Below are 11,964 nucleotides of genomic sequence, written 5' to 3' on the forward strand. Positions count from 1 at the left end.
CTACTCACTCTCTCCACTATCTCGATACTATCACACATCACATGAAAGATGATGCCCATCTCATCTCGTCTCGTACTGCCTCTGCCATGGCTGCTACTGACCCCACTTATCTGATGTGGATTTGGCGGTGTCGTAATTCTGATATTCATTTTTCCTTGTTTTTTAAAATTCGAAATGATTATAAATTCCGATGAGCAAAGTTCAGAGCACAAGAGCATCTTTTTTTCGCTTTTGGCTACTATAAATAGGTCCCCTGGGTTACTTCTATTGCATGAATTTCTAGCTTCCAAACCCACCAAGATTGATCGAGCAATCGGGCTTTTGGGATAGATCATCTTACTGTATTGTTAAATCTTGATCTGGGATTCCAATATGGCCGCTGTTGAGGTATATAGATCGACTCATATGGATCGATCTGTTCAATTGATTATGTCTCTTAATGAATCAAGTTAATATATGTTTTGATCGATCTGCGCAGGTTGCTGCTATGCCCGCTGAATTGAGCCCTGCAACTGAAGAAGTGCATGTCCAGGCTGTTGAGCAGCCCCCAAAGGAAGAAGAATCTGCCCCCGTTGTTGAACAGGGTATATGTTGTGGACAATTTTAGTTATATTCCAGACTTTTTTAATATGAAAATCAGTCTAGAATTGGTAAATCTAATCATTTTAATTGCTAGTTTAAGCAAAAATTTAAACAGTGGTTAATTTAAACATCCACTGTGCAAGATTTCTCATGGATGTTTTGGATGACCTTTTTGATTGATCTTGAGAATAAGATTAAAATGGAAATGGCTATTTAGTCTTTAGGATCTATCAGTGTATAAGATATCATATATTATGAATTGCTACATCCTAAGAACTGGATAAAATGGATAATCATTTCTGACTAAAAGAAAAAAGTTTTTCTAATATGTTTTCTTTCATTCTTTATTCTGATGATAAACCCCCATAACGATTCAAGACTTTGATAAGAAAACTAGCACACCCACAAGCTCTCGTTCCATTTTCATGGATTATGGAAGCTTAGAATCTATTGTTGAACTCTTGTAAAGCAGAGGCTGTGGAGAAAACAGTTGAAGAGACCCCTGCTGCAGAAGAGCCCAAAGCAGAGGAAGAAAGCCCTGTAGCAGAGGTGGCTAAGGTCGAGGAGGTGTCTACCCAAGAGGAGATTCCAGCTGAGGAAGCAAAAGAAGAGGTGGTGGAAGAAGCAGCACCTGCCAAGGAAGCAGAAGAAGAGTCCCCTGCTAAAGAAGAAGAAGAAAAAGAGGTTGCAAAGGAAGTAGCAGAAGAGAAAGAGGCTCCTGCAGCTCCAACAGAAGTTGTGGAGAAGGAAGCCCCTGCTCCTGAAACTCCTGTGGAGGAAGAGACCCCTGTTGAGGCAGTATCTGCTCCAGTCACAGAAGAAGTTGTAACACCTGCTGCTGAAGAAGTGAAGACTGAAGCATCAGAGTGAAGAATGATGGTTGTGGTAGATTAATAAGGGATGTGCATGTAAGAGATCTATAGAATAGATCAGATCAGATCAGATCATCAGACGAGTTGATGTTTATAACAGATGTTTTAGGTGGTTGATATAGTTAGCTCAGGTGTATAAGCCACAGTTGAAAGATTCAGCTTCAGCTTGCAGGGGATTGCACACATAGAAGTCTTTTTCTTTGCCCCTTTCGATCGTTCTAGTTTGGCTTGATTTTAAAGAGAAACTAAAAGCATTTGTATGTCAGTCCAGAGATAATAAAAGTATGGGTCTAGTTTATTATGTAATTTGCTTTCAACACTTGTCTGACTGATGTCTTAAAGTTTTTTAACTTTTTGAGGTTGCAATCATCTCCGTTTGGTTTCCAAATTTATAATTATTATTGGGCAAAGGAAGCGATGAATTATTTACTGTTGTCATTTTAAACGAAAATAATTATATAAAAAAAAAATGATGTATTAATAAAATAAAATAAACAGGTGGCCTCCAAGCATACTACGAATCCAACACGCTGAGAAGTTAAAAGAAAATTCTTCATAAATAAAAACCAAAACCAGGCACAAGCTAAAAGATTATACTTGATTAAAAAAAATTGATTCCAAACAACAATTAAAATATAGGAATCTAAAGAAATAAAGATACAAATAATTAAACACTAAAATTCTATGTAAAAGTGTCTCAACAACATGAAATTTTGTGAGTTGTGACTCTCACATAACTCCTATTCACAATTTGCTGGAATGAACACTCTTTGCATTATTAGGAATTCTAGACACTTCGGAATTAGAAGTGTCAAAGTGGATCATTTAAGAGTAAGTTTATAAGAGATGTCATTTAATTTATATCATTAAAATTAATGTAATTGTCATTTTATTTGTAATAGATATAATAAATGTTAGTATATATATCAAAATATTTCTCGCCATTAAGTCACTTGATTTTTTAAAGAGATAAATTGGTATGTATAATTTTTTCACAATTTATGAAAATGATTTAGAATGTTTATGGATTTTAATTATGTAACTTATTTTGCATGGACTCTTTAAATCTCGTTTTGTGTTCCATTGTTAGGATGAAGAAGAAAAAAAAGCATGTTTGTTAATTTTCTTGAATCTAAAGTAAACTTTTACTTCCCTTTTCTATCATTTGGTCTTTAGGGTTTTGTGAGTTGTTTGCATGCCAAGACCTTCTCATCCTCACATTCCCTTAAGGAATAGTCCCTTTTTAAAAATGATGCTAAAAATTGTGACCATGAAGCACATTTTGAACAACAATTTGTATGTGACCTTGCTAGTTTTTATGAGAGGATAAACATCTTAGATATATTTAGATACTTGTTTGTATTGGAATAATGATTGTTTCAAGTGCATGATTAATAAACCTCTTTTATCTTAGCACCAAGAAACAAGGGGTAGCAATTCTACCAAAAATCACTTCGTCACAATCCCAACCTCATCCCTTTAGAGCATTTGAGCATCAAGCCCTTCAATTAAACAAGACTTGATACTTGGTGAACTCTTTTTGAACTATTCAAATCCACCAGTATACCAAGGGCTACTTGATGAGCTTGCTAGCTTAATTAAGTGGATAGTCTTAAAATTTTGGTTCAATATTTTTCATGATTTTTACTAACTAGACCATTTGAGTGGAAATTAATTCAAGCATTATTTATAAAGTTACTCCTATTTCTTTTGAATTTCATATCTTAATCTCCTTTATTTTTGTTCAAGTATGGCATACCTCTTGATTTTGTTCCTCCTAACATATCTATTTCACATATGGATCTTTTAAATTTGCACCTCCCTTTGATCCTACTACTACTTAACCTCATTTTTGCATTATCCTTGGTATTGTTATTACTATACATCCATCCAAGTGTCTCTTTGACTATTCCTACATCTAATAGTATTGTTTCTTCTATTCAGATCCCTACATCCATCATGGCTACCCCTACTTCTATTAAGCTTCTTCTGTTCCTAGTTTCATATCCCATTCCATTACTTATTTGACTAAATGTGCCCAATGTCATAATAACCCTATCAATTACTATAATGGAAATCACTTCTAATCATTATGTCATAAAGCAAAGCATTAATTAGATGACGATGAGCTACAAACCATATTTCTTGAAGGAATCCTTCCTACTTTCAAACATAACATGTTTTTGAATAGATTTCCTTCTTTCATAGACATACATATATTCATATTCATATTCTTGAATTTTCTCAATGCCTTTAAGTATAACTCATTTTCTTATGTCTTCTCAACATCTTGTTTCTCTAAATTCTAAAGTATAACACCTTTTTAAATAGTTATGATTCCAAAGGGATTAATGATCAAATGCATCATTACATTGCAAGTTTTCCAAAATGGCATCAAGGAGTCTCATCACTACTATGAACATAAAAACTTAAACATCATTGCCATACATTTTAAACATAAAAAATAAAATGATTCTTAAATGATTATAAAATAACTCAAGTAAGTAAATAAAACAACTCTTTAGTTAAGAAAAATAATTCTTCAAATAAAAATAAAGTATCTAATTTTTTCGTTGGACCACTTTTGGCCTGCTCCGGTGGGACCCATTCTTCCCTGTGGTGATTTAATGTTTATTGTCAGTATAAAACAGGGGAGTTGGCCCCTACATCTATGCAACCTAGTGTTTTGTTGCCACCTCCTGCATCGACCTCTCCTCCATCAATTCTGGTCTTGGAGCAGGTAGTGCCTCATGTCTCCTCATTGTTGGGGGTCGAGGCTAAGCCTGCTCCCTCAAATAGACCTTTGTGTCTGCCTAGGACCGCACAACCTTCATTAGTGTTTGTTGTTCCTATGACTGCGCCCAATGCAGCCAAGGGAAAGGTACTCGTGCTGTCAAAGTCTATGGCTCGCCCTCCCTTCGAGCTCCCAATCATGGTCGATATTCCTCGACCCTCTCGTTATGAGAAAAGGGTTCACTCTTCTTGTGTCCCTTCATCACAGGCTGTGTCAACACCCTTTGTTCCTCCAACTGCTCCTCGAGCGAAATGAGGTCGGGAGCCCATTGCTATGGATGTGGTGCCTCTCCCAGATGCACCTCCTATCTCATCGGTTGGGTCATCTCCTGTCCTTGAAACAATTCCAAAGGCCTCTCCTATGGAGCACAATGCTCCTGAATCTTCTCTTGCTTCGGTTGGTGGTCCTCATCTCCGTCAAAATCAACGTGTGCGTGAGCGTAAACGCTTTCGACGAGCCTGAGCTCGAGAGTGCAACACTACCTTATAGTCTGCTAGTGTGGCTCCAACACCCAACGTTGTTGTTTCGGAGCCCATTCCTTTGATTGCTCCCATCTCTGCACCTTTTTCGGTCTCGCTCCCTATTGCTTTAGGGGCTTTCGATCAACCTCCCTCTAAACAGGTGCATGTTTTCATTGCCCCTTCTTTGGATCCACCTCTTATCACTTCTTTGTCGAACATGCCTCGCTTGTCTCGACTTCTTAACATGGCACATATGCAGGTGGTGCGTAGTGCAGCTTTGTCTATGCTGCCTACTTCACCACCACTCTAGCACCCAAGTTTTCCTAGGGTCCTTTAGCCTGCTATGGTTGATAGGAGGCCTGACACTCCTATCTCGTGTAAACACAAGTTTGACCAGGCCCCTTCTCCAGAGTTCCAACGACGCAAGTCTTCGAAAGTATGTCCTTCATCCCTTCCTTTGCCTATCTCAGTGCCTGCTACTTTGCCTGTTTATGTTTGCATGATCAAGAAGGCCCCACCTTCTCCTGAGTTTGTCATTGCTACTCTTCCAGAGGTCAACAATCTTGTTCTTGTTTCATCTTCTCCAAGTGAGTCACTTGCTTCCTCCACGGAGGCCTGCACGTTCGGCTCCTTGGAGGACATCCCGACCTTGTCTATGATCTTCACATGATCATTGACCCTTGCCTCCTCTGAGCCCGTAGATAAAGACGTCGTTGTTGCTTCATATCTTGCTCTCGCTGCGGGTGATGTGCCCGGTGTGGCCCTTGCGATAGTCCCTCTCAGAGGACCCAAGTCACTTCGTAGGTACTTAGATATGGGAGATTGACTATTTTTATCCATTGTGCTCTCCTAAAGGACTCGAGTTACTCTTTAAGTCCTCGGATATAGGGGATTTTCTATCATACAAATTCCTCTATTTGTTTACCTCCTCCTTCTATTTGTCGTATCTTTCTTTTCGCCACTCAGGGCCGATGCAAAGCATTGGGGGTATTCTTTGCCTTCTTTCATGTTGACCCAAATTTTTATTTTCTCTTTGTCTTCATGTGCTCTTCTTTAGATCTGATAAATTTGGCAATATGACAATACACCCATCTCGCAGTGATGCTATATATCTTTTTGATACTGCTATGGGTTATGATGCCAAACTATCGGATCCCCCTATCCTCTTGCATTGCATCTTTTTATGTTCTAGAAATTTATGTGTCACTATCTATTGGTGGCATTCCACGGAAACATCTCATTATGTTGGCGTGCTACAAATCCTCTTCTCCTTAAAATGACATGTCTCCCATGCATATCATTCTAAGGGGGGGCCATCATATCTGCATTTTATCTTTTAGCTCTTGTATCAGTATCCTTTCCCAAGTTGTTTTTTGATGTTTGCCTAGGTGGGGGCCAAAGCAGTTAATCTTTTTCTTTTCCAAGATCCCCTAGGTGGGGGCAAATCCACTTGATCTTTTCCAAAGATTTCCTACATGGGGGCCAAACCAATCTTGATCTATATTTCTCTTGTTTGCCTTGGTAGGAGCCAATCTACTACTTACCAAATTTATCTGTCCTATCGCATGGCTATCTAGCATGTCGCTACCCATGCTGACAAATCTATCTTTATCTGCCCTATCGCATGGCTATCTAGCATGTCGCTATCCATGCCGACAAAATTTATCTTTACCTGCCCTATCGTATGGTTATCCATACCAGCATATCATGCCCTATCGTATGGTCATCTAGCGTAACGCATCTTGCTACCCATACTAGCGTATCTTATACCAATGGCGGTCGCTTATCTCATATCTTTCTGTAGCCAGGGGCTTTCCTCCAAGATGAGTTTTTTTTTTTCTGTTATGCTATCTTATCCATTTCTTTATCCTATCATCCATCACGCTAGTCTGTAGCTAGTGTGTTTGAGATGTACCAAATCACAATATCTATACCATATATCGACATCATCTTGCTAGGGGCAACCTTGTCTGATCAATGAAAATATGCCTCCCTATCGCGATTGTTCTTTCTTTGTACCTTCCTCTACTTTATCTTTGCATACCTCGGCAAAGGCATGCTCGCTAAAGTGGGGGCAAAATGTAATATCAAAATATTATCCTTTGTAGTTAATGTGGCAAATGACGCTTTTCCTCCATGTCATAAGAGGTCAGGATCCGCCATCATGTCCTTTTGTCCACTCAAACCATCCATGTTAGCTCTGGCTGAAGCATTGCCCACTTTGCCAACCTGTCACCTTTAGGGACACAGGCGCAGCGCAGAGATGTCTGTGTGGCGCACTAGTGTCTCGCGAATCTGACAGTATGCAGGTGGCCATTTGAGCATTACATCTGCGGTTAGAAGGAATTGTAGTGCCTCTTCATGCGCCCACCTACATCCAAATTCCTTCCTAGCCCTTTATCTTTCACTTTGGAGGCATTTGGAAGGGATTCTTTTGGCAAGTTTGGCAATCTTCTTGCAAGTTGAGCTCTTGGAGACCATTTTGGACAACATACTATCAACACCACCATTGTTGCATCATTACCAAGCATTCCAAGCACTTTCAAGCATTCCAATCTCCGTTCGTGATAGGGGAGTTATCTTAACCCTCTCTCGCATATTTATCGACTTTATTTTTAATTTCACGTTGTATTATTATTCTCTTTATCATTTATCTTTCTCATGGCTTTCTTGGGTTGTCTATGGAGGTGGAAACACCAAAACGGGGGTCTGATTTAGGCAGGCTCCAAAAACACAACCCCCAACATTTTCCTTTTTTGCATGTGTGTAGGTACACTGTTGTGAAGAGGAGATTAACTTGCGGGAGGCTTCATAGCGGGGACCTTTTGTTTATCTTTTTTTTTCCCTTTTCTCCTTCCATTCCATTTTGGTTATTTCGTATATTGCGTTTACTAGTTTAGTTTCATTATATTTCATATATTGCGTTTACTAGTTTAGTTGAGCTATTTATAGATTCAAATATTTATTTAGAATGGTCAAGGTAATTTTTCATCTTAATAACTTCTTCATAACCTTTTTTATATATTTAGATTATTTCTCATGTTTTGTAACAACCAGAATCTTTCATCTTCATCTTTTTACTTTTATTATTTTCAAAGATATATCCTTTTACCAATTTATATTTATAAATTATTTTTTTTAACAAAAGGTTCTCATTATGTTTTTCCTATTTTTGTAGGCTTTTGACGAAGTGATTATTGTGAGAAAATTCAAGAATGATATATAATTTACACAAATCCACATCCTTTGAGTTTTAAAAATATTTTAAATTTTCATGTTGACATCTTCTTTTTCTTTGGCATGCATCCTTCTAATAGTCTTCATGCACATCAAACATATAAAACAATGTAATGGTAAAGGTTGCATTCCATGCGATTTTTCATTTTGTTTTGGCCTCATTTTAAATAGGGTTTATCATATGTAAAAAAGGTTTTACAAGTGGCATTTTCTTTCTTCAATATGAATCATGACTTCACTTATCACAATCCCATTATCAATTGACAGATTTGGTCTAAATCCTTGGATCCCCCTATTTATCATGTTCTACAAGTGTGGATTGAACCAAATCACTAAACCACGGTAGTGTATCTTAACCCTTATTTTAAAATTTAAACTCAAAAATAAATCTCAGCAACTCCCTCCTATTAGCCATTATGAGCTAGCCTAGCACACATTTATGTTGATTTGTGTACTTAGTTATATTTACCTTGGACATCATTGACTCATTTGAAGATAACATAGAATCTATACAAGGACTTATCATAGAGTATTTATGAGAGCGTCATACTAACACTATTAGAGAATTACATCAACATGCATCATCCTAAGTTTGTTGCATGCTTTCTTTCTACCATTAACCTTTTTCTCATAGTTGTTAAACCGTTCCCTAGACACAAATGTGAACTATCAAGAAGTAAAGTTTAGTAATAATTATCTATTAGAATCATAATGAGATATATAGTCTATTTTTAGAAACATTAGTAATGTTTTGGATTCAACTGTGTGTATTTTTCTCATCAACTTTTTTGGATCATACTGCATGATCGATCATTAGGATGAAATGCAAGATAACATAATTATGAGAGTAGCAATAGACCAAGAAGATTAAAAAGATAGAGGGAGAAGGTTCTAAAACAAGGTAGGGTAGCATTTTAATATTTTCTTTCAAAAATTCATTTTTTTAAATTAATTTTGGTTGTAAAAGTCTATTAACTCCAAGGAAAAATGCATAGAATTTTTTTAGGATAACACCAAGTTATTGGTTTTACAAGTTTCTTTGACAAGTTTTAGTATTCTCACTTGTCTAACTCAAAGGTATTTCTAAGCCATTTTTTAAAGGAATCCATATTTGAGATAGAAATATTATTTTTTTCATCTAAATGTAAATTTCATTCTCAATACACTTTTTAAAGGAATCCATATTTGATATAGAAATATTAATTTTTTTTCATCTAAATGTAAATTTAAGTCTCAATACACTTTTTTATGTAGTACATCTATTTTTGTCATTTCCTTTATTTGGCCCATCATGATCTCACAATCACTTTTTTATATTACTAATTTTTAGTGCAATATTTGAATGTTCTATACAAGAAATTACTTATAGAAATTGCTTATGCATAGTTGTTATTAGTATTTTATGAAAAGTTCTATGCATGGATTCATATATCATTTATAAATTTAAAATATAGACTTCAAGATTTATTTTTTGCCTTAATATTTCAATTTCATAGAATGGAAGAAATTATAATTGTTATTAATTGTTTACAAAAAAATGTTTTTGAAAACTATAATTGTTATTAATTGTTTATAAAAAAATGTTTTTGAAAATTATAATTGTTATTAATTGTTTATAAAAAACAGTTTTATACGTTTTCAAAAATTGTTTCTAGAATTTAGAAACAAGTTTTAAATAGTTTGACTAATATCTCTAATTTTTTTGAAAATACATGAAGCAATATTAAAAAAAAATCTTGAAATTAACATATGCAACAACTTTCAAAATTGAATTATACTCTATAGATAAGAGTGGCACTCTTTCGGTTAGGAGTTGCACAATTTTCTAGCTCATACTCACTCTCTCCACTATCTCGATACAATACCGCATCAAATTTCGGTACTATACGTCGTACATCTGATGTCGACTTTGGCGGTGTTTAGTAATTCTGATTTTCTTTTTCTTTTAAATCTAAACAATTTAGATTCCAAGGACGCAAAATTCAGAGCACCAGGTCATCTTTCTTCTTTCAGGCTACTATAAATAGGTCCTTAGGGTTGCCTGTACCGCATGAATTTCTTGTGTCCAAAACACCAAGATTGATCGAGCGATCGGGCTTTGGGATAGATCATCTTACTCTATTGTTAAAATATTGATCTGATATTCCGATATGGCTACCGCTGAGGTAGATAGATAGATCAATTCAAATGGATCGATCTGTTCAATTAATTTTGTATTTTAATGAATCAGTAATGAGGGATGTAAGTTAATATATGTTCTAACTTCTGATCGATTTGCGCAGGTTTCTGCTATGCCCGCTGAAGTGAGCCCTGCAACTGAAGAAGTCCCTGTCCGGGCTGAAGCCCCAGCTGTGGAAACTGCGGAACAGCCCCCAAAAGAAGAAGAATCGGCCCCCGTTGTGGAACAAGGTATATGTTGTTAATCCCTGTGGAGATTTTAAAAATGTATTCCTGACTTTTTCAATTATCAAAATCAGTTCAAGAATGAGTAAATCTAATCTTTTCAATTGCCAGTTTAAGGAAAGTTTGAGCACCCACTATGCGAGATTTTGTTATGGACGTTTTGGATCACGATCCTGATTCATCATAAGAATTAAAATATAGGATTTTTTCATTCTTTTTCATTCTTTCTTTATCCTGATGATAAAACCACTGAGAGTGATTCAAAACATTGATAAGAAAATTAATATACCCAGATGCTCTTGTTGTGTCGTCATGGACTATGAAAGCTAAGAATCTATTATTGTACGCTTGTAAAGCAGAGGCTGTGGAGAAAACGGTTGAAGAGAGCCCTGCTGCCGAGGAGACGAAAGCAGAGGAAGAAAGCCCTGCAGTGGAGGTGGCTAATGTTGAGGAGAAATTTGCCCAACTGGAGATTCCAGCCGAGGAAGTAAAAGAAGAGGTGGTGGAAGAAGCAGAAGAAGAATCCCCTGCTAAAGAAGAAAAGGAGGTAACAGAAGAAAAAGAGGATCCTGCTGCTCCAACAGAAGCTGTGGAGAAAGAAGCCCCTGCTACTGCTGAAACTCCTGTGGAGGAAGAGAGTCCTGCTGAGGAAGCATCTGCTCCTGTAACAGAAGTTGTGACACCTGCTGCTGAAGAAGAAGTGAAGACTGAGGCATCAGAGTAGACAATCACGGTGGCGGTAGATTAATAAGCGATTTGCATGTAGGAGATCTATAGAATAGATCAGATCATCAGGCGAGGTGATGTTTATTGGGTGACTGTTGTAAGATTCAGCTTAAGATTCAGAGGGATTGAGCAAATAGAAGTTTCTTTACCCATCTCGATCGTTCTGATTTTGCTTGATTTTAAAGAGAAATTGCAAGCCTTTGTATTTAGTCAGTAGGGATCATTGTGGTTAATGATGTCAGTCCAGGAATAGTAAGAAGTACGGGTCTAGTTTATCTTGCAGTGTCTCAATGTTTAAGCTTTCAATCTCCTCCGTTTACTTCCTAATTTCAATTCTGGGCAATGGAAGCGATGACAAGTTAGGATTGCAAATAGAATTTAAAATATGGAATCTAAAGCAGTAAGTATGCAAACTAATTAAGCAATGGAATTCTATGTTGGAACTTCTCAAGAATATGAAATTTTGTGAGTTTGAACAACTCTTATGCAAGCTAATCTGTGTTTTTCAATATTTTAGGTCATATTATGTGAATCATTATTAGGATGACAGTGAACTCAAGAAGTTGTAAAATGGATATCAAGTGGATTATTCAAGAAGTTTACAACAAATCATTTAATATGAATTATTGATGTTAATGAACTAATAGCTCATTATTAGTATTAGAAACTAAGTAGAATTGTATTAGTCATTTCAATATCTATTTGTAGTAGATGGAAAATGAATGCTAGGAATGTGAATTAATCAATTAAAACTCCTAACACACCAATGAGACATTATATTAAGGAATTAATCAACAAATAAAGTAGAAAAGCACTCCCTAATGACGTCTCATTATCCTCTATCTCTAAGGACCTTGTTGGTTTGTTGATTGACTCTCAGCAACATGGA

The 11,964-nt window shown here is 36.3% G+C and overlaps 2 protein-coding genes across 3 annotated transcripts; both read left to right on the plus strand.

Annotated features, from left to right (window-relative positions):
• Nucleotides 1–204: 204 nt before the first annotated feature.
• Nucleotides 205–1,760, plus strand: LOC131029535 (uncharacterized). Its single transcript, XM_057960041.2, has 3 exons — nt 205–387; nt 479–584; nt 1,055–1,760. The coding sequence occupies exons 1-3, from the start codon at nt 373–375 to the stop codon at nt 1,450–1,452; spliced, it is 519 nt and encodes a 172-aa protein (XP_057816024.1). The 5' UTR covers nt 205–372; the 3' UTR covers nt 1,453–1,760.
• An 8,169-nt stretch (nt 1,761–9,929) lies between these two features.
• On the plus strand, nt 9,930–11,565 carry LOC131029536 (uncharacterized). Of its 2 annotated transcripts, none has more exons than XM_057960042.2 (3): nt 9,930–10,111; nt 10,229–10,355; nt 10,706–11,565. In XM_057960042.2, exons 1-3 carry the CDS (start codon nt 10,097–10,099, stop codon nt 11,071–11,073), a joined length of 510 nt encoding a protein of 169 aa, XP_057816025.1. In that variant the 5' UTR covers nt 9,930–10,096; the 3' UTR covers nt 11,074–11,565. The 2 variants fall into 2 exon arrangements, with proteins under 2 accessions (XP_057816025.1, XP_057816027.1); XM_057960044.2 differs by having other exon boundaries at nt 9,938–10,111; nt 10,709–11,565.
• The last annotated feature ends 399 nt before the right edge of the window (nt 11,566–11,964 follow it).

Source organism: Cryptomeria japonica, chromosome 5, assembly GCF_030272615.1.
Source record: "Cryptomeria japonica chromosome 5, Sugi_1.0, whole genome shotgun sequence".
Lineage (NCBI taxonomy): Eukaryota > Viridiplantae > Streptophyta > Pinopsida > Cupressales > Cupressaceae > Cryptomeria > Cryptomeria japonica.

What these genes read in the sequence shown, in the direction of transcription:
- LOC131029535 (XM_057960041.2), top strand. An exon ending in TGCCCCCGTTGTTGAACAGG is followed by an intron (nt 585 to 1,054) that starts GTATATGTTGTG and finishes CTTGTAAAGCAG; the next exon opens with AGGCTGTGGAGAAAACAGTT.
- LOC131029536 (XM_057960042.2), top strand. An exon ending in GGCCCCCGTTGTGGAACAAG is followed by an intron (nt 10,356 to 10,705) that starts GTATATGTTGTT and finishes ACGCTTGTAAAG; the next exon opens with CAGAGGCTGTGGAGAAAACG.